The following is a 20,616-nucleotide window of genomic DNA, read 5'->3' on the forward strand; positions in this document are numbered from 1 at the left end:
GGGGTCTATTAGCGGCTTCACTGCCACATACAGAGCCGGAGAGATCATGAACTGAACTGAGGTGGTGTTTGGTTTGAAGATTGTGTTTGATGCTATACGACTTTTTACTTCGCCTATAGAAAAGCAGTTTTAGTCGAGCTTTTATGCAAATACTGAACCCTGAAAAGCGCTCAGATCCTTTAAATTCTGCAGTTCTGACTTTAATACTCTATAAAATGTGACACAGTAAATCGTAAACTGCCGTCTCACCTCGCAGGCCGTCCCTTCTCCAGACAGAAAAGTTACCGTAATTATTTTCCCAACTTAGGGGGGACTTTTGCTTCCCTCCACCCCATGACGGAGCCAGTAAGCACATCTGAATATTAATGGAACAGTTGCCTTGAACAGCAGGCGTTTGTCAGGAACTTGGATCAGATTCATCACTTTAACCTGCTCTGCTCCGCTCAGGGACGGATGATGAGTTCCCACAGCACAGCAGCTGGCTTCGGCTTCACAACTCACACTCGAGCGGCTCCGAAAGGATGTGAACACGAGTGCGAAGTGAAAGTGCGGGAAAGCAAAATCAATGCATTCATGCATGCATAAGTTAGTACTAACTTTATTTTGACTTTTAAAAAAGTGATACATAATTTCATCAGTTTTTATACTCGGTCCCTGATTGAATACAACAGAGAGTCAATCTGGTCCATGAAAGAAACACTGTTCCCTGTTACCCTGTCTCTCTTTCCCACACAACTAAACTGCACTCTCATTTCGAGGGAAACATATTTTCTCCTGGATTACGGTCACAGTTTTAAACACATGGTTAACGTTGTAAATTGAAACAAAACAAAAAACGCAATAAAACTACTTGGTTATGTTTAGAAAAAAAAATCATGGTTTGTCAGGAAGTTCGAGAAAGCTCCCGAATAACTGATCCATTTCAGGTTGAACCGGCCTGTGGTCACAGAGTTTTTATTTCTAAGTTTCTGATGTCAGCAGTTACTGTATGGTCCTCGGCCGTTGCCAGCCAGGCCCTCACAGCCACAGAAAGCACAGAGCGGCGCACTGCCTGTCAGACCGGGACAATCTAATACTTTTAATATTGAGCTGGGATACGAGCAGCCCCTCCCGATTTGGACTGATTCTCATTTTTGTTCATTAGGGCATTTTTCATCCCGAACGTGATGAACTGTGACTAGTGTTCCAGCTCACCTAGGCTTGTCTGGCCGGTCTTGTTTTGATTCAGTGCAGTGGCGATGTGCTTATACAAACTGAGGAGGCAGGTGTCAGCAAGACATCCTAAAGTTTCTTGAAGGTCTACAGCAGCATCGTTATTATTCTCTTTATACAACAAAAACTGTATAAGTGTTAAAATTACTGACAAAAAAATTGACGATCACATCAAAGACCTCTCCATCTCAAAGTCCTGGGCTCAATTTCAGTCCCGGTTCGCCCCTCGTTCTGAAGGTGGAAACACTGTCTCTGGATGACCTTTTGGGGCACTTGGTGGTCACAAGCATGACATTGTGCTACAAGACTGAGGATAAAGCTACATGTCCAGGACATGCTCTTGTTCTGCCATGTAGAGCTGGTTAGTCCTAGTACAGAGTGTTTCCACACTTTTTATTAAGTGAACTCAGGGTGATTAATCAGCATCATATAGGCTCTGATGTCTGAAGGCTTTTCATCTATAAATGCTTTAAAATTGTGAATTAGGCTGCTGAACATATAAAACAAAGTCCTTGAGGAGTGATGACCTCTGACCCCTGCAGTGGGTAGCGTCACAGAAAGCCTACTCATAAAATGTACTGACTTTAAAGATACCGAATCTCACTGCAAACTAAGTTGAAAACTTGGCAGCCCTGTAATAAGGTAATGAGATGCTCCTTGGCCTTGGAAGTAGCACTCCTGTTACGACTGTGGGAAGTGAGCTAGTTAGTCAGACATGCTAACAATTGAAGCTACATTAAAGCCAATGAACATATTTATTCCACTGCAGTGTTAATCAAATTTCAGCAAAAGGATTCATATTTCTGAGCAGTTCCAGTTCACCCTCAGTCTCCCCTGTTGGTACATCACACACAGTGAGTGGGAATGTGGGAAGAACACACTCGTCGCCTCTAGCAGATAGTAAACACCTTCCCTGTTGGCCTGTTAGAATCGCAGCTTCATCAACATTTACATACATGTCCCACTGTACTGTCAACAGACTGTAAAACGATTAGACCTGCTTACTCAGTTATGCTAACAACCATTAAGGTTGACTGATGGCGCCGTGGAGGTGGCTGTACCCTGCACGTGCCTCATGTTTATCCATCAGGGAGATGCAGCCTGCAGAGCTTCACAGCACCTCTGATGAATTTCATGCAATAGCCTCAGCCTATATATACTGCACCTTATCGGATATATCAGTGGGACTGACTGCTTAAGATTTTTAGAGCCTTTTTCTTTACCTGACATGGCCAAAAATATGAGGACACCCACATTTGGTTGTTGGATGTCTCATTCCCAGACCATGGACATTAAGCTGATGCTATCACAGACTTTCCACAAGATTTTGGAAACTGGGTGCAGGGATTTCCCCCCATTCAGCCACAAGAGCATTAGTGAGGTCGGCCAATAAAACGGGGTTCCAGTTCATCCCAGAGGTGTTGGATGGGGTTGAGGTCAGAGCTTTGTGCAGGCCAGTTGTTCTTCCCAAAGACTGTATGTAAGATGTGGACGTAGTCATCGTAACGTCACCCATTAGGTTTTTGGGCTGCCGTTTTGAAGCTTTGAGTTTGGCATTTTGGCTGTCGCCATGTTGGTTTTTTGCAACCAGAAGTGACACGAGAGGGCGGAAAACACACTATGAAAAGATTTAAGTTCTAAGACGAAAACACGGACAACTACCAGACCGGACAACGCCGTGGTAGACATCTGTAAATCACAAAAGCCACGCCCTAAAGCATCCCCTGCTTTATGGTCTATCTGACTCTAAATGGGACCATAATTTACTAAATGAACATCATGCTGTATTGAAGAAGACTTGAAACTAGCGATTGAGACCATAAACTCATGTTTACAATGTTTACTGAGGAAATAAATCAAGTGTGAAGTAGGCTCATTTTCTCATAGACTTCTATACAATCAGACTTCATTTGGATGGCTATTGTCATGTTGAAACAGAGGAGGGCTCTCGGCAAACTGGTGCCACAAAGTGTGAAGGGGTGTCCATATACTCTTAGGCATACAGTGTACTTCTTCTGTCATGTAACCTTTTTTATGCATCAATATACCTTCTTGATGGGTCGGTATGAAATTAAATCAGCGTTATTGTCTGTAGCCATTACGCTTCCCTTCCGTTGCACCATATTACATCTGCAGCTTCACCGCCTGACATCATGATTTATCAGTAGAATGAATTCACTTAAACAAAACAACACTAATTTCCTATCATATAGCTACTGAGATCTTACACGGAAGTTTCTGCACTACATCAGTGAATAATGAAACACGCCAGTAAAGCTCCCTTCCTGTCATCCTCTTTGTAATTCTCTCTGCTTTGAAATGAGCTGCATTCAGACGTGCCACTGGAAAAGGCTGTCTTTCATTACCAGTCAAGGCCCGTGGATGCCGGATATCTTCTGTGAACGCCCATTTGGGAAGATTAACTACGGGAATATGCTTTAGTGTCTGATAACGGGAGAGTCATATCACATCGCCCAAGGTGGTTTCTGGGGCAACAGCGTGGCCATCAATCAGCTGAGTGTAATCTCACTGGAAATCGTTGTCAGCATGCAAATTAGTGTCACAATTTCTCACACTGCCGGCGTATACACGCCAGAAAAACTGGAGAATGTCTGGTAAACAACACTGTAACACTACACAATGCATGTAATGAAAGTGGCTGTACAGTATGTGCAGCAGATGTGGGATATGAGAGTGCTTTTCACAGAGATATTACATCAAACTGGAGCTGGAGTTAAAGGGGGAAAAGTGATGGAACATCGGCATCAACATGGTCCTGCCATCATACAAAGGTGGTACGACACCCTTTGTGAAGACATTTTCATCTAAAAGGCCTAATTAACTCGCAGGCTGCAGTGCGTTTCAGCTGAAAATGTCTGCGTGTCGGGTCAATATCAGAGTGATGGATGACAGGAACATCCAAGGCCTTTCATCGTTCAACCTCGCGAGATGCATCCAGTCTATAGACTCCAGGAAATCAATGCACTTGGCCAAGAAATAGTCTGGCATATAAAACCTCTTTTTATACTTCATTTTTGTACAAATTAAACAAATGAGAGAAAACAAGGTGTTGTTGGTGGATTTTGTTACTTCTGGACAGAGTCAGGCTAGCCGTTTCCCCCCGTTTCCAGTCTTTGTGCTAAGCTAAGCTAATCAAATTCTGTCACTACCTTAGTATTAAATGTACAGACATTATAATATGGGATGCACAATTAATCAAGTATTAATTATGATCCGGATTTTGGCTTCCCACAATTGAATGAACATGATCAACTACGATATTGATGTTTAAAATGCTCCGCTCATCGAAAACTTCTAAACTAACAGCGAGCTACCAGGGGGGGCGATCCAGATGTTCTGGCTTCACTTTTGGGGAGCTGTCATGCCGCTGCACGTGCACCCTGCAGCGGCAGCCTGTGAAAAACTTCCCTGAATGTTGCAGCTGCAGTCCAGAGTAGAAGATTAATATCCTGTATATTATATGAGCAAAAAGAAAATGCACTGAATTCAAGGTGAAGTAGAACTTTATTTTAAGACTTATTTTGATGCAAAGAGTTAGAGTTAGCAGGAAAGTAGCACAAGAAGTGAAAGCAGTGCTCCGTTTATTTAAATGAAAGTGCAATAAAAATATTGCGTCCCTAAAAATCAGTGAATAATCATGATAAATAATTGTGATCACAATAACTATGATTATCATTTTAGCCATAATTGTGCAGCCCTACATTTGACAATCTTCTCATCAAGCTCTCAGCAAGAAAACAAATAAGCGTACTTCCTATAATGTCGAACCCTGATCGGCTATTTTTTACAGTGCGCCTAACAAGCCTTGGACTGAGAAGACTCATTGTCTTCATCATCAACGTCTAATACATCTAATGTTGTCTTCCACATGACATGAAACGCTGCATGCTCCACCTTTTGTCTTCTGCATTCACATCCAGCGTGTGCCCGCCTCACAGACTCCACCACTGACAATGAAAACTACTATATAAAAGAGTCAGATCATAAATACAGCCAATGACTAATGCTGGAGAGAATATCGGTCATAAATAGCATCAAAAACTTAAGGAGCCTATAACTTTAAACTCCAGAGTTCTGGTGCCACAGTGCACTCATTAAGACATTTATTAACTTTATCATTAAGCGAAGAGTTAATGATGCTAAAAGATTAATCCCCGGGGCGACGGCCTCCTGAGGAATATCACGCAACAGACTGCACACTTGTATGCACCGCAGGTCTATATGCACTAAACCAGGTTAGCCCTAAAGGACACGGCTGAGTCGGCTGTTTTTTCGACGTTGCACCTGCATATCTGTCCCACTTTCTGCTGTTGTCTACAGCCTGCTGCTTGTTTTAGATTGGTCTGTCTCTGGAGGCACAGAACCCATTAAGTGAAACTAATACAAACAGGCAGCGAGGTGAGGTTCAGCAGTAGTGAAATTTCTAGAAAGTATCATGCTTTTGTTAAACTTTAATGACGGCTCAGGTTCTGGATTGAGATGAAAAGATGGTTGATGGCTTCACTGATCCCTTCATCCCTCTGAATCCCTGCCACTCATGGTTATTGGCCGACAGTACACAGCGTTGGCCCTTTGCTCTTTATCCATCTGTATTAATGTGCCAGTGTGCCCATACATGTTTTGGCCATGCGGAACAGTTCTGTGTTTGTGCGCCTCCAGAGGATGATTTACAAAGCATTGATTTGGAGGCTCACAGCCTGGAGCACAATAAAACTGTTGTTTATGTTCAGGCGGCGGGTGTTCATTGTCAAGGGGAACAGCATCTTGTTTTAGGGCGATGTAGAGCACCATACGAGTTAGCGCGACAAATCATCTCCTTTTAACTGCCCGGGACGCGGGGACAGACGAAGCTTGTGCGATCTGTTATACAGCAGCTTTTCGCAATAACTCAATAAAATCGCCCCCACCAGTTATATGAAAATGGGCCGCGGCAGAGCCACGCTATACATTTCAATAAAAGGCTGCAGATTGGAAGTGCAGTCACACAAGGACAAGAGCTCGCAAAACAATATGTAAAAGTCACGGCCAAGCCAGCAGAGTGCAAAGCAATAAGGCCAAATAGGGCTAAATGACAGCCTTAGCTCAAATGATTATGTGCGGCGCACATAGACGGGTTTTAAATCCACTTTTAAAGGTGGTAATGAAAATCCCTGTACTATTAAAGTGGCAATTTAAACGCATAGTGTGTCACAAAAAACAGTTTTTAACACAATACACACGATAGTTTATCTTATAAAAGGTAGCAAAAACATACATCACAACCTCCTAAAATGTTTTTCATTTTAAAAATACTATATGGACTAAAATAAGGAAACCACTCTTTTTAAAAAAAAAAAAAACATTTTTAAAACATTGATATTATTCTGGAGGCTATACTACATGATGGAAAAAATACTGCAACTTGCTCATGTACGTGCATATTTCAAGGGTTCACCGGGAAACCACAAGGTGGCAGCGTCATCATAGTACATTTTTTAAACATTTACACTATAAACAAACTTCTTGCCACTTTATGAATCTATTTTATGTTAACAATAAACACTTATAATACAGGGAGACTGTGTCATATCTTTCTGACTTCTTTTTTTCCCCAGTGGTTATAGTTTATGCAAATGCTGTCCATTGGAACGGAGGATCCACGATAGGATTTGGGTAGCAGCTAGCTTGTAGTTTCCACAGTGAGAAACCAGTAAGGCATCTCGATCTATTCCCATCCACGCTCTACTTGGTCAACAAAAGTCAAGTACTGTATTTATGGAATTAGCTATATCTAACGTTATTTTACTATCTAACTAGCTAGCTACCAATATGCCATGCTTGTCGCTAGCATGCTCGCTAAACACGTGATGACCGTCACAACATGCACTGAAATTCTGTCATATATCTCTCTGTTCCAAGGGACAGCACTTGCAAGATTTCACAGACCAAAAACACCAAAAACAACCAATCAGAGCCGAGCTGGAGCCTTGCCGTCTCTGAGCAGCTGTCAATCACTCGGTCAAACTAGGGATCAAATATGAATCAATATTCTGTTAATGTAATGAATATTTCTCACCTCAAATGTTTTCAGAATCATCTTGTAGTGTACTGTTTAGGTGTAAAATGAGAAAGTTTGTGACCCGGCTGCCATGTTGAGAACAGTTGAGGAAATACTAAGCACCGCCCACCAGTCGGAAACAAACTTTCTCATTTTATAAGATGTTTCTGAAAACATTTGAGGCGAGAAATAGGCATTACAGTAACAGAATATTAATTCATATTTTATCAGCGCTGCCTAGTTTGACCGTTTGATCAGAGTTCGCGAGTGATTGGCAGCTGCCTCTGTTGAATGAACAGCCAATAGGAACGCTCTCTCTCTCTCAAATGACCTGTGATTGGCTAAAGTCTTCAGTCACGGGCTAGATTTTTTAAAGCCTGAAAGCAGAGCCATGAAGAGGTGCAGAAGTCTAGTTTTCTCTCAGAACACTTGAATTACAATATGCTGAAAGGTTATTATGGAATTTTTGCCCAACGATGCCAAAAAATATTCTGCCTACTGCAGCTTTAAACCAGGAAACTAAAACTCCTCGATTGTGCAACACACCTTAAAATTGGAGGGTCGCGAGTGTGCTGGAGTTTAACTGATCACATTCAAAGCATGTACAAAGCTAATATGCTTTCACCTGAAATCAAGTGAAGTGATTCTAATTAAAGGATTTGACCCGTAGGTTTCTTTGTTGCACAGTGTGTGTGCAGAGACACGCTTCGGCAACCGGGAGCTAACGTAAGGTCTTCAAGGGCTTACTGCTGAAAGGCTCAGCTTAGGAGAGGGATATAAAAAGGATTTCAAAGACCTCGATATTCCCTGGAACACACTTAGGACCATAATGAAGAAGAGGAGGAATTATGGAACAACCAAAAATGGTTCCACATAACGGGTCTATGTGGAAAGGTCTTTGTGAAGAAGACACTTGGGGGTTTTTTTCTCTGGAAACAGAACTTCAAACCAAAGTGCAGAAATAGCTGCGCTGGAAATAACTCCTCAACTAAAACAACATGAGAAGTAAAAGTCAGCTCGCTCGCTCATGATTTATCGGCCAAATTTCCTCCGATCAATGACAATAAATCGGCTAATAACAATTTCAAATAACACAGATTCATCTTTAAATGCCACGGCTGATAAGGCTTTATGGATGGGTTTTTTTCAGGATGCCAAATGTTAACTTAAAAATAAACCTTCTTTCAAAAGAGCCTAAAAACAATACAGACATTTTGTTTCAGAGAAAATGTCCCTGATCAACTAACTGGACATAAACTACTGAAGCATCCGTCAGCCCACACATTTAACTTCACTCATTGTCTTGCAATTGCTCAATGTACAATTTTTTAAACAAGCTACGGGTCTCAGTTATGGATCCCACTGGGATGACGGGTAGAAGTGCTGCGATTCGTCTGCCAAATCTTTAAGGTTAAAGGGAAAATCCACCCACACATGCAAGAGATTTTACAAGACCGTTCCAAATATTTTATACAGTCGAGTTAATATCCACAACACAGATGATTGCCCCTGTAGGGTGGAAATCATCACAACACTTCAAGCTACTGATGTTATCCATGTTGAGCTGTTTGCAATTGGTCCACTGACACTGAGTTTGACATCGACGCTGTGAGCTTAAAGAGTTTTGTTTAAGATATTCCATCCAAATGGGAATCAGAGAATGCTCCAGGCCCGGACCGCAGTCATCTATCAGCAAGAAGACGAGAGTGAGTGCTGAAAAAACAATGTGGGAAATAGAATGGAACAGCTGTCACTGAATGTTTTAATGAGTATAAAAATGATGTGAATCATGCAGAAGGCTACGGCTCTTTAAGGTCAACAGATCTCAACACAAGTGAAGGCCTATGGGAGATTTTGGAGCGATGTGTTTAAACAGTGCTCTCCACCATCATCACCACCAGAACACAAAATGATTTGAATTGGAAGCAAAAGTACAAATTTGTTGAACTTTGACCTGAGCTGCGCTGACCTTTGTGGGTTTAGCCAATCACTGCTGACCCCAGCTTGAACTGGAAGAACGGAAAAACAAAAGAATTACTTGTGTTTCTGAATTTCCAGAACTGTATAAAACAAATTGGCCTCTTATTGAGACAAGACAAAAAAAAGATATGCGCTTGGCGTAATATCAGCATGAGGACGCAGCTATACCAGGTTTGTTACAAAAACACTGTTTGAGTCTGTGAATTGTAGCACCATGGATCTGTAAGAACTGGATACGGTACCTTGCTTCTAATTTCTTTCCAGTTGCCACTCGCAGTATTGCGGCGAAAAATGTTCCCCATAGACCACCATTGTAAAAGAGACGTCTGTAAAACTGTTGACATGACGGCTCAAATTGCAAACAAGGTTGATTGTGACTCTTTCTATTCGGAATGGAGGTTTTATATTTGTATTCGAGCCGAGAAAAGCGATTTTAGAGTCTCTGACGTCATCACAATGTAAAATCTATTGGCCGAGTGGGAACTCAGGGGCGGGGCCAGCAGGAGAAACAGTGGGCTGCATAACCCGGAAGTAAACCAGCGTGGAATGCTCTATGTCGTTTTATTCTTTTAATTGTCACCCATCTATATGTTTCAGGTGCAGAGCCATAGGAGTCACTGTAAGCATACATGTATGGTAGCTAAGGGTATGAGGTGGGTGGGTGATTGAGTGAAAGAATAACAGTTTAAAATACTAATATATTTTGGAAGAAATTATGTATTGCCCACTTTAAAACACTCTAGTTTAAGAAGATATTTGTCTAAGTACGATAACTGCCTCTGACGCACTCAGACAAATCAGATCAGTATCCAAGAATAATACATTCAGCGCTCGTTCTCCATATTGAGCATATGGACTGACATGTTGACACATTCGGGGAGACTGAGTAATTGTCTAAAACGTCTGTCACACTGCATAACTGTCAATTCTGACAACTCATTATGTATCATATTCTTCAAGTCTTCTTTGTATTCATAGATGTAAATATCCAGTCGCTGCCGTGAGGCAATTTACAGCATTTTAGGCTTTCTGATTTTAGAAAATGTTCATTCCATCTCAGTGTTTTTCTTCATTTTTTTCAAGAAACAGTGTTTTTAAGACTAAATAACTAATCATGATCAATCATTTTGGCAGCGCCGTTCAACTTTAACAAGTTTATACGTTTTTGTGAGTCTGTGGATGTTGCTGTTCTCTTTACATTTCATTTTTCTACAAAACAATACTGCTGAAAAATGTCTGCAGCGCGGAGAACAACAGCACAATAAACCCATGAAGCGGTATGGCTATTTGTATACATCTCCGGATAGCTGACCAAGGACATTCAATACATAAGTTTGCCCTGAGCGCTGTTGCGTGGGTTTGGGATATATAAGGATAAACAATGTGACTGGAGGAGAAGAAAGTGGCCTTTCTGTTTTCATCTGAATTTACAGTCCAAGTTTGTTGTTTTTTTTCACTTACCCTTTCACGTACAAATGAGGACAGAAGGAATAACATTATGGTTTTATTTAGAGGAACTGAGTTTCTGCTGTCTTACAGGATGAGGTGGGAAGTCCCACTGTGTCTCTGTTAAGGAGTATAGTGATGGTAGATTGTCAATTTATAAAGCAAATTGCAGCCTATAAACAGGTTTAATCATGTTTTGCGTCCATGCAATCTTTCTAAAAACAGCCTTCCACAGCCTTAAAACTAAACTCTTCATAATGCAACCCACTTCAATTTAGCCTCACCATTAACAGCTCAGATGCCTCATTATGCACCAGCTCACTCTGCCGAGTGAGACTTGTGGCTCTTGCACTGAGGATCATGAACTCTTTCATCCAGCAGAGGGCAAACTTAAGCCTGACCCGCAGCCCTCGGCTCTCACACGTCAGCACATTGCAATATTCTACTTGTTAGAAGCACTCATTTGCATCGTATGTGGCAGAAGAAGTAGTAAAAATCCACCGTGACGGGCTGTGACGGCATGAGACACTTTGGATGCAGCACGTCCTGTCTGGTTTGATGGCTACTGAGGCCTCCGGGGGCACATAGTGGATATGCTTGTGATTTTAGATATGGCTCAAGTGTCTGTCTCCCCAACCAGCAGCGGCTGTTTACTGTTGTGGCGCCATTTGTCTCTTAGGGCCTTGTTGACTGCTTGTGATACGCCACCAGATGGGCTGTCATGACCCAAGCATTTTGCCAAGCCAACCGCTCACTCAAAGGGGCAGGGAGGTCTCAGTGACTCATGCAATTACACCCCCCGCGGTGTCAATCATCCCCTGGAAAAATAAGAGCCGAGCTGCTGCTGCAGCCGAGCGACATCAACACGGCATTCAACTTCGAAATGCATGTTGTTTGCATGTTTTTCCTGAGCTAACATACTGGAATAAAACTCCTGCTTCCCCCACCCCCTAAGGATTTCCTGGGTGTAGTAGAGCTCAGGCAGGGGGCCGCGGCTACAGCACCTGATGATTAAGTGCACACACCGGTGGTTATTACAAACAGAAAATGCCACTACAGCAGAATTAGCAACACATTTAAGAAGGAAAAAAAAAAACACGGGTGTTAAAAGCGAGAAAATCTATTGTCTCTATGTGTTGCATTATTCATTTCACTGGGGTAGAGCTCTCAGATGTGGCTCCCAGTGTAATTTCATTGTGTACACTCTAAACAAGTTGGCATACAAATACAGGGAGGAGGTGTATTTGGTTTTTTTTCCCAGATACAGAGTCAAGACTGTGTTGATCACATTGCAACCAGACAGCAGCTTTTATGTGTTGGACAGCAGCATGAAAGAGCATCTTCAAAAGAAAAGGCTCTACTGTATAGTAAGGGTGTAAGAAAATATTGATACACATGAGTATCACCATATTATGTTTTACTACGTCACTTGCTCCGACCATTGTGGGCTTACACTGGAGTTAGTTGAGAGAGAGCCAGAGCAACGCGACCTCCTCTCCATGCCAGATAGATAGAGCAACACAACCTCCTCTCGAAGCCAGATAGATAGAGCCAGAGCAACACAACCTCCTCTACTAGCCAAACAGATAGAACCAGAGCAACACGACCTCCTCTCCACGCCAAACAGATAGAGCCTGAGCAACACAACCTCCTCTCCACGCCAAACAGATAGAGCCACAGCAACACAACCTCCTCTCCACGCCAAACAGATAGAACCAGAGCAACACGACCTCCTCTCCACGCCAAACAGATAGAGCCTGAGCAACAACACCTCTTCTCCACGCCAAATAGATAGAGCCAGAGCAACACAACCTCCTCTCCATGCCAAACAGATAGAACCAGAGCAACACGACCTCCTCTCCACGCCAAACAGATAGAGCCCGAGCAACAAGACCTCTTCTCCACGCCAAATAGATAGAGCCAGAGCAACACAACCTCCTCTCCACGCCAACCAGATAGTGCCACATACTGGTTCGTCACACTGTTGCTAAAGGGTCCCTCCGTGTGTCCGTTTCTGATGCCTATGGGTACCAAGCGGCAGTATTTGACGAGCTGGGAGCGAGAACGGGTCGGTATAGCAGGAGCGGGTTCAGTTTGACCGATGGCGGGGCCCCGTCCTCAAGAGTGATCAGGATGAGAAAAGGATTACTGGTGCTAATGAGCGGTAGAGGCTCCTCGAGTCCACAAATTTAAAGTGCAGAGATGATTGAGATAGGCATTCTCCTGCCATTTTACCAAGAGTGTAGAGAAAAAAGAAATCAATGATCATTTCCATAGACTGGAGTGAGGGGAGTCGGAGTGATAACCGTGCATTACAATGGGCCCGCGGTGTAATGAGAGCAGGGATCAATACTTGGCACATTCGTGCCGCTGTTTGCCCTGCTGTTGGCCAACAAAGCCGCGGTAATTAAGAAGTCTACCCTCAATCCACACACCTCTCAGCTTAGCTCCTGCGCTCCTTGAAATATCCGTTTAGCACCGTTGCACTCTGAATAACTGGCTCATTTGCATTCTGATGTCAGCTCAATAACTGCAGAAACAAATGAGTTTTAGTTTTAAAACACACAAAATAATCCATGTAGTAATAAGAGAGACAAATAAACCTCAGGGAATTATTTTAGACGGGACACAAGCCCAATGCTTTCACTGACAGATTTAGTCAAGTGATCAATTTATATTTGGGCAGCAGCAGTTAATACATATTCATTGCAGGATTGTCAATTTAGTTGTTTTTTTTTCCCTTCTGTGTCTCAACTGAGTCGCACAAATTAAACTTTTTGCATTCTCATAATGAAACTATAATCAGAAGAATTGGGGGGGATTTTCTGGGCTTTGCAGATGCAGAGATTAGCAAAGTTGCAAATGGTTGTGAAAGTGGTGGGAGCTAATTGGGATTTTAGTGAGCGAACACGCTGCACACTGCAGGGCTTTCAGGGGCCGAGATGATCAGACGAGCCGGTTGTGACCGAGACCAGACAAAAGAAAAGCAGCAGCATGAACTACAGAGTCAAAAGTTAGTTAAGCTGTGACTTGATCTCAGAGCAGAGGGACTCTTACACAAGCTTGCAAAAAAACCTAGAAGTGTTAAATGTAACAAAAATACAACGAGAACAAACAGTGTAACAAGAGCATGATATCATTATAAATCAAGCTCAACCACAGAAGAGACAGTAAAGGATTAAGGAAGCTGATCATGAATACATTTTAAGACTAAGCGACACTCCCTTACAGGTGCATGTACTGCAGTACCACACTGCCCTCTTGTGGTTACTTCACGTCCAGACAACATTTCCATCATAGCAAAACTGCAATACAACATTTTAGCCTCCTCATTCTGATCTGAAAACAGTTAGTTAAGACACCATCACTGCAAGATAACAACTACTATACAGCTGTTGTGGTTATAAAGTGCAATGTGCAGAAGTGTCCTTGTGTGACTTGCTTTCTTTATATATGTGGGCTGCTCTAAATATGACCATGAAGTACTGTAAATGCTTAATATGAACTTGATTCTAAGTAATACAAGTAGGACTGAATACTAATTTATGGGAAGTCATTAGGCAACATGTCTTTCTATGAAAGATTTAAACATAAAGGCTAAGTCCACACTTATACTGTACCAGATATTACTGCATGAATTAATGATTCTTTTCATTATTGATTGATCTGCCGATTACTTTCTTCTTGTTTAATCATTTAGTCTAGAAAAAGCTGTGAAAAATGTCCATCACATTTCCAAGGTGATGTCTTAAGATGTACAAAACCCAAAGATATTCAGGTTACAATGATATAAAACAGAGAAAGAGAAGCAAGTATTCACATACGAGAAGCTAAAACCTGAGACTTTTTGGTATTTCTGCTTTAAAAATGAGGATTGATTATCACAATAACGGCCGATTAATTTTCAATTAATCAACTCATCGTTGCAGTTCTCCTAAACATCATCATCTTGTTAAGTTATTCTGAGATAAAGTATCATTTTTATGTGTGCCTCTGCGCATAATTGGTCCAGGGGGCCCACTGGCCTTCACCTACAAAATGTCACTCAAAGAGAAACGTACCAACTAGGAAAGAGACTAAAAATCACAACAAAGAAACATAAAATTACTACAAAGAGAGACAAAAAGCCTTCAAAGAGATGCAAAATAACTGCAAAGAGACACAAAGAGGCTCACAAAGACTATGAAAAGGGGCAAAATAACCACAAAGAGACACAAATTGACTACACAGAGACACAAATCAACTACAAAGAGACACAACATTATTCAAAAGAGACACATATTTACTACAAAGAGACACAAACCAACTACAAAGAGACAAAATAACCACAAAGGAACTACAAAGAGACGCAAAAATGACGACAAGAAAGGTCAAAATAACCACAGACAAAAAAACTCCAAAGACCAAAACAATTGACACAAAACAACCATATAGAGACACAAAATCAGCACAAAGAGACAAAAACACAAAGAGATGTGTAACGAGTAACGAATGCAAAAAGACACAAAACAACAACTATAAAGTCTGTGTGTGTTGCTCCTATGTAGAGGTGTTGGGGCTTTTTTCATGTCTCTGCTCCTTTAAATCTACCTCATGTGTACTTCTGCTTATGAATTCCTACATTTCCCAGAAGGCCTATGGACAACCCCCAGGAAGGGGACTCCCTCTCTGTGCTGTATTGGTGCAGGTACACAGAGTGAGAATATGAAAAGTGGACACAACAGGAAATAGTGTGACGGTTGAGACTTCTCGAAGGAGACGCCACTACGATACCAGATGTTGCCGCACTGCATGATGGTCTTTAGAGGCTACTGTCAGTGGAGTCACTTTGATTCTCCCTGAGCCTTGACAAAACGCTGCTGATCTGTGATAAGAGGGACAAAAATTACTGTTGGTGTTGCAAGTAACCGGATCATCTTTTTTTGCATTGAAACACCTTCAAAGCTGCTCTCCATTTAGCCAGTCAGCTGTGGGAAATGACAAAAATACACCAAACAACAACACGGGAGCAGGAACGCTGGTTGGTTACGTGGCCAACAGCTTCTTTAAAGTCGTATTTTCAGGGTCAGCCAGCCATGCAAAACAAGACTGCAGAAATTGCATTACATGGAATCCTCAAGGATCCTCAAATAATCTCAAAAGCACAGGCCACTTTGCTCTCCTCTCCTTTCAGGTGTTTACAAACCTGTCAAAGCTTGTCACAAGCTGATGACCATGACCATGTGGGGCTTATCCTGTTGGGAGGTCTGCAGAACACATGCAGACCTAATCAGAGTGTCATTAATCCACGATGAAACGTCTCTGTGGCCGACTGTCAACATGACTGGAAATAGAAACTCCACAGAGATAGAAAGAGAGAGAGAGAGAGAGGCGACTCATCAAAGAGAAATCCTTCGCAGCACCAACGCTTTAAAAACAGGAACAAATAACAAAAACTAAAAAAAACAGTTTGAAATTGCAGAAGATCCTGCCGGCGGGTTGAAAGTGGCCACGGGACGGATAATGAAAAGGACGCTGCTGTCTGGAGACAAAAGTGTCTGGAGAGGTGTTTATACTGATTCTGTTTCCTCTCTTTTAAAGTTGATTTTTAAGAGGAGATGAAATAGTACAGAATTAGAACAAGCAGAGAGTGAAAGCACTGACAAATATTAAAGTATGGACAACAATATTACAAACACAGAGAACACTACATACAGTATATGTAGCAAAGGACAGCATGTAAAGATGCAAGTCAACAGAAACAGTGAATATAAAATAGGAATCTCTGACGTATAGGGAGTCTATAGTCTCATGTGTCAAATGTGTTTATTCTAATACTATTGGTTATATAAAAAGTGAATATTACAATAAACTCATTTGAACTGAGAACTTACAAAACCTCTTTCATTCCCGCTGTAAGATCCATTTTAAACGAGGCCAAATAGACTGTCGCTGCTTTTTAAATGCAGCTTTTCACACCTGCTCTTATCTATTGATGGAGTTGTTTGTGTTGTTTGTTTGAGTCCTTCATGGTTGCGTATGTTTTTATGTTGTTTGTTATGTTGTTTATAACGTAAGACAATTTTCTATCATTATGTGAGAGACAATAACAGTTTTTGAATCTTGAATCTCTGAGGTCAGCTTGGTCGAGTTTGCATTCGTGGTACAGTTTTGGAGTGGCAGACGCTGGACGTTGCAACCATTTATCCATTACTTTCATTATCAAGGCAACTTCAAATCAGTTGCTGTCTAGAGAATGCAATATTTGTCTATCAGTACTCCTAAAGATCGTTAATGTGTGCACGCATGGCGTCTCTCCTAGTGAGAGAGCACCCTACAATGAGCGACGTACTTCCTTATAAAGTAGAACAGACAAACCGGAAAAACATCACCGTGCCATGAAACACATTCCCGTAAAAGATACCCCAAATATAAGCAGGAAATCGCATCATTCTCCACAGCAGATATGTCTTATTCAACCAGTTTTCCATTACTTTTAGCCAACAATTTCAACTGTCTACTCATTACTTTTAGCTAAGCAAATTTTATCCATTGCTTTTAGACATAATTTATCCAACAATTTCAACCATTTGATCAGTTTATCCATCACTTTTACCTAGCTGTTAAACTTCTCTGCTCACTTGCAAACTAGTGTACACACTCCCAATTGCAACGTGTAATCTTCAGGTGTTACAGCCGACTCAATGTGGGTTTTTTTTCTTATCAAATCCTAATAATTATATATTGTTTTTATTGTTTTTCAAAAATAAAAATATTTTTTCCACATAGCCCCTGGGATACAAGTAGCCTGCTCCCACTGGTTGGAAATCACTTTATTATGGGATAAAAATCTTTACTGTTACACTTCTGGCTATGAAAATAAAATAGTTTTTATGTTTATTTTCCATTTATGATTTAATACTTGTCATCTTTTAACAGTTAAGCTACATTTTATGGATTTAAATGATTAAACCACCATGTAATCTGCAGGCTCTCTGCATGCTTTAATTGTGAAGTCCCTACGATTCCCATGGTGAACCATTCCAGCCTGCATCATCACACTGAGAAAGCAAACTGTCAGCGTCAATTAAACCGAGAGTGTTAACCAACACAGTGTAACAGTGTGTGTTAATTCTCATCCAAACCCATCAGGATTCATTTACCACATCGTTGTATAAACACAGAGCACCTTTTTCCAAATCGATACACACATCAACTCCAAATATTTGTAGCCCGGAAATCTATATCTGTAAACACTGCTGTGTGGATATCCCATGTGTCAGAGCTTGCTGGTGATAAATAAAGCTTTCATACTTCATCATCTCCACTGATGGTGTGTGTTAACAGAGCCAGATGTGTTGGGAATGAGAGCAGCTCCCACACACACACACATACACTGGAGCCTGTTTTTTCTCCTCTAATGGTTTCACTGGAAAGACTCTATTATACAGTCCCCTCCTCCTGCATCCTCCAGTTTGTCCTCCCCATCCTTCGTCTTCATCCCACCTCCAGACACACTTTCATCTTCATCACCCCTCTCTTCTCCCTCCATGTTCACTACACATCCACACAGCAGCAGCAGCAGCAACAGCAGCCCTATAATGTGGGTCACAGGCTTGGTAAAACAGTGGCAGTGTGGTTCAGTGCCATCATCTTGCATATCAGCATGCAGCAGATGAATATTAAGTAACTGGTGAAGAGGTTTGGGGAGGAAATTACTTCAAGATGTGGAAAAACTGGCTGTTTTCTGCATCATTTTCATTGCTTTGAGTGAAAAACTTGCTTTTTTTTGCAGTGCATGGACAACACAAACTGGCTCATCTTGCCCAAAAAGCTTCCAATGTGTCTGTAAACTGCCAAATGACATTTTTTCAGCAGCCAACAAATTGTACCCTGCATAGAATTAAGAAAAACGTCTCCAAAAACGCACAGACGCGCAATAACTCCACAATGTGAACACAGCATCTCACTGTACCCAAAGCTTGTTCTATAAGCTTGCAAACAACCAGCATCACTGCCATGCTTCTTCATGATGCTGCTGCAGCATTCAAGCAGGAATAACAATCACAACTTCTCTGAATAAAGTCTGTTTTCTTACCTTTCCAGCTTTGGAGCATCTGCGATACGCATTTGTGGCTCCTGCAGTTTGGTTCATGGCGAAAAAACTTCTGCAATAAAAAAATAAAGAAGAAAATAAAGTGTTTTTTTTCTGAGAAAGTTGGAGTGGCATTCAAGAAGCTGAACACGTGAATGTGATGTTTGTTTTACCTGAGTGTGCAGGAATAACCCTCAGTGTCGATCCTCGTTGTTTGTTTGCAATAAAAGCTTGTTTGATATTCAGAGATGCGTCAAATTGTTCAATATTTTCCCAATTTCTGTAGTCCAGAGAATTTAACGAGCTCTCCTGTTTGTTTGTGTGTTTGCTCCACGCAACGTGCTGCTGCTGATTAGTCACGAAGTCAAATGCAAAAAAGAAATCCGATGAGAACTTTTCCACTAAAGCAGCTGGTAAAAACTGACGCTTTTTACTCCACTTACTGAATCTGAAGACATTAACTCCTTTTCTTTTTTATTAATTAACGCACTTCCAGTCTGATTGTCCAACACTAACACTAACCTGCTCACACTGGAGGATCCGTGTGTGTGTGTCTGTGTGTGTGTTTAGTGCGCAAGCGCATCGCATCTGACAGCCCGAGTCCACTGGGTTGAAGAGGGAGCCTGTCAACACTGAACACTGCTCGCCCACTCCAAAGGCAGAAAACAGCAGTAGGGACTGCAAGTTGCACCATAATCATGAGGGGAAAACATAAGACTGTGCAGATCTGATTTATTAAATGCAATTCTCAATACTGTATTTTTATGTGCCTCTACTCTGCAATTTTCCTACTTTCTGATCAACTAAAAACCATGCAGGTTGATTTGTCTCATTCTTTAAAGGGACTATTTGTAACTTTCAGAAATGCTTGTTAACAGCGACACCTGTGGCCGTTAAGTCAACGAAAGTCAGCGTCGGGCTCGCGCTTGCTCGCTCTACATAGACATGAACGAGCATCGCTCAAAACAGTGAGGCGACACACGTCAGCTAAAACCACAATAGCACTCTATATTTCACCTGCTCGGCAGTAATGTTAGCTGACCAGACGGAGGTCTCTCTCAATGCTGATCCTAGTGATGGTTTTTCCTGCTTCAACAAAAGCGGGTCGGTGCCGGGGCTGAAGCAGGAAGAGAAACGTTATCGTCTCCGACTGCGCCCGCAGGGAGACACCGGCACCTGGTCGGAGGCAATAACGTTTCTCGCTGCGGAGCCCCGTCACTTCACAAGACACAGGAAACCTCTGTTGGTCTGGAGGAGCTGCAGCAGTTATTTCTGCACAAATGTCCACTCACTAGATATTCTCAGAGCTAAACTAACTGTTCTGCAGTGTGGAGTGAGCGCGCATGCTCGTCTAGAGGTGGAGCGAGACAGCGAGAACGCGCGCTGTGTGAGTGAAGGTAAGCCGGCAGAGGAGCAGTGACTCCGGCCACACGCGAGCGCGCATTTGTATGCAAGCGCGCATATGCGAGCGCTCCTGGGATCCCGAACCGGTACATTTATACGCTTAAAAAGTTACAAACAGTCCCTTTAATAAAATGGCCTAATACCAACATTGACTGACCTCTATCAAACACAAACAAAATGACTGACACGAGACAAATTATTTCTGACAATTACAATCATTATCTCAGCACGAGGAAAGCAAAGGACAGCATGTAACGATGTTAGTCAACAGCAACAGTGAATATAAAATGTGAATTTCTGACGTATAGGGAGTCTATTGTCTCATGTATCAAATGTGTTTATTTTTGTTATATAAAAGTGAATATTACAATAAACTCATTTGAACTGAGAACTTACAAAACCTCTTTCATTCCCGCCGCAAGATCCATTTTAAACAAGGCCA

The 20,616-nt window shown here is 41.8% G+C and overlaps 1 protein-coding gene across 2 annotated transcripts in view; it reads right to left on the reverse strand.

The window, feature by feature from the left end:
* LOC141759794 (A-type potassium channel modulatory protein DPP6-like) overlaps positions 1-19,375 on the reverse strand; it is a 247,028-nt gene extending 227,653 nt beyond the window's left edge. The window contains exons 1-2 of one of the 2 annotated variants that reach the window (XM_074622183.1): positions 18,944-19,375; positions 18,774-18,843 (exon numbers count right to left, since the gene is read on the reverse strand). In XM_074622183.1, the coding sequence (XP_074478284.1) occupies positions 18,774-18,792 (19 nt within the window). In that variant the 5' untranslated portion in view covers positions 18,793-18,843; positions 18,944-19,375. The remainder of the gene's footprint in view (positions 1-18,773; positions 18,844-18,943) is intronic. The other variant, XM_074622184.1, reaches the window with a different exon arrangement.
* Positions 19,376-20,616: the final 1,241 nt, after the last annotated feature.

This window comes from Sebastes fasciatus, chromosome 21 (assembly GCF_043250625.1).
Source record: "Sebastes fasciatus isolate fSebFas1 chromosome 21, fSebFas1.pri, whole genome shotgun sequence".
Classification (NCBI taxonomy): Eukaryota; Metazoa; Chordata; class Actinopteri; order Perciformes; family Sebastidae; genus Sebastes; species Sebastes fasciatus.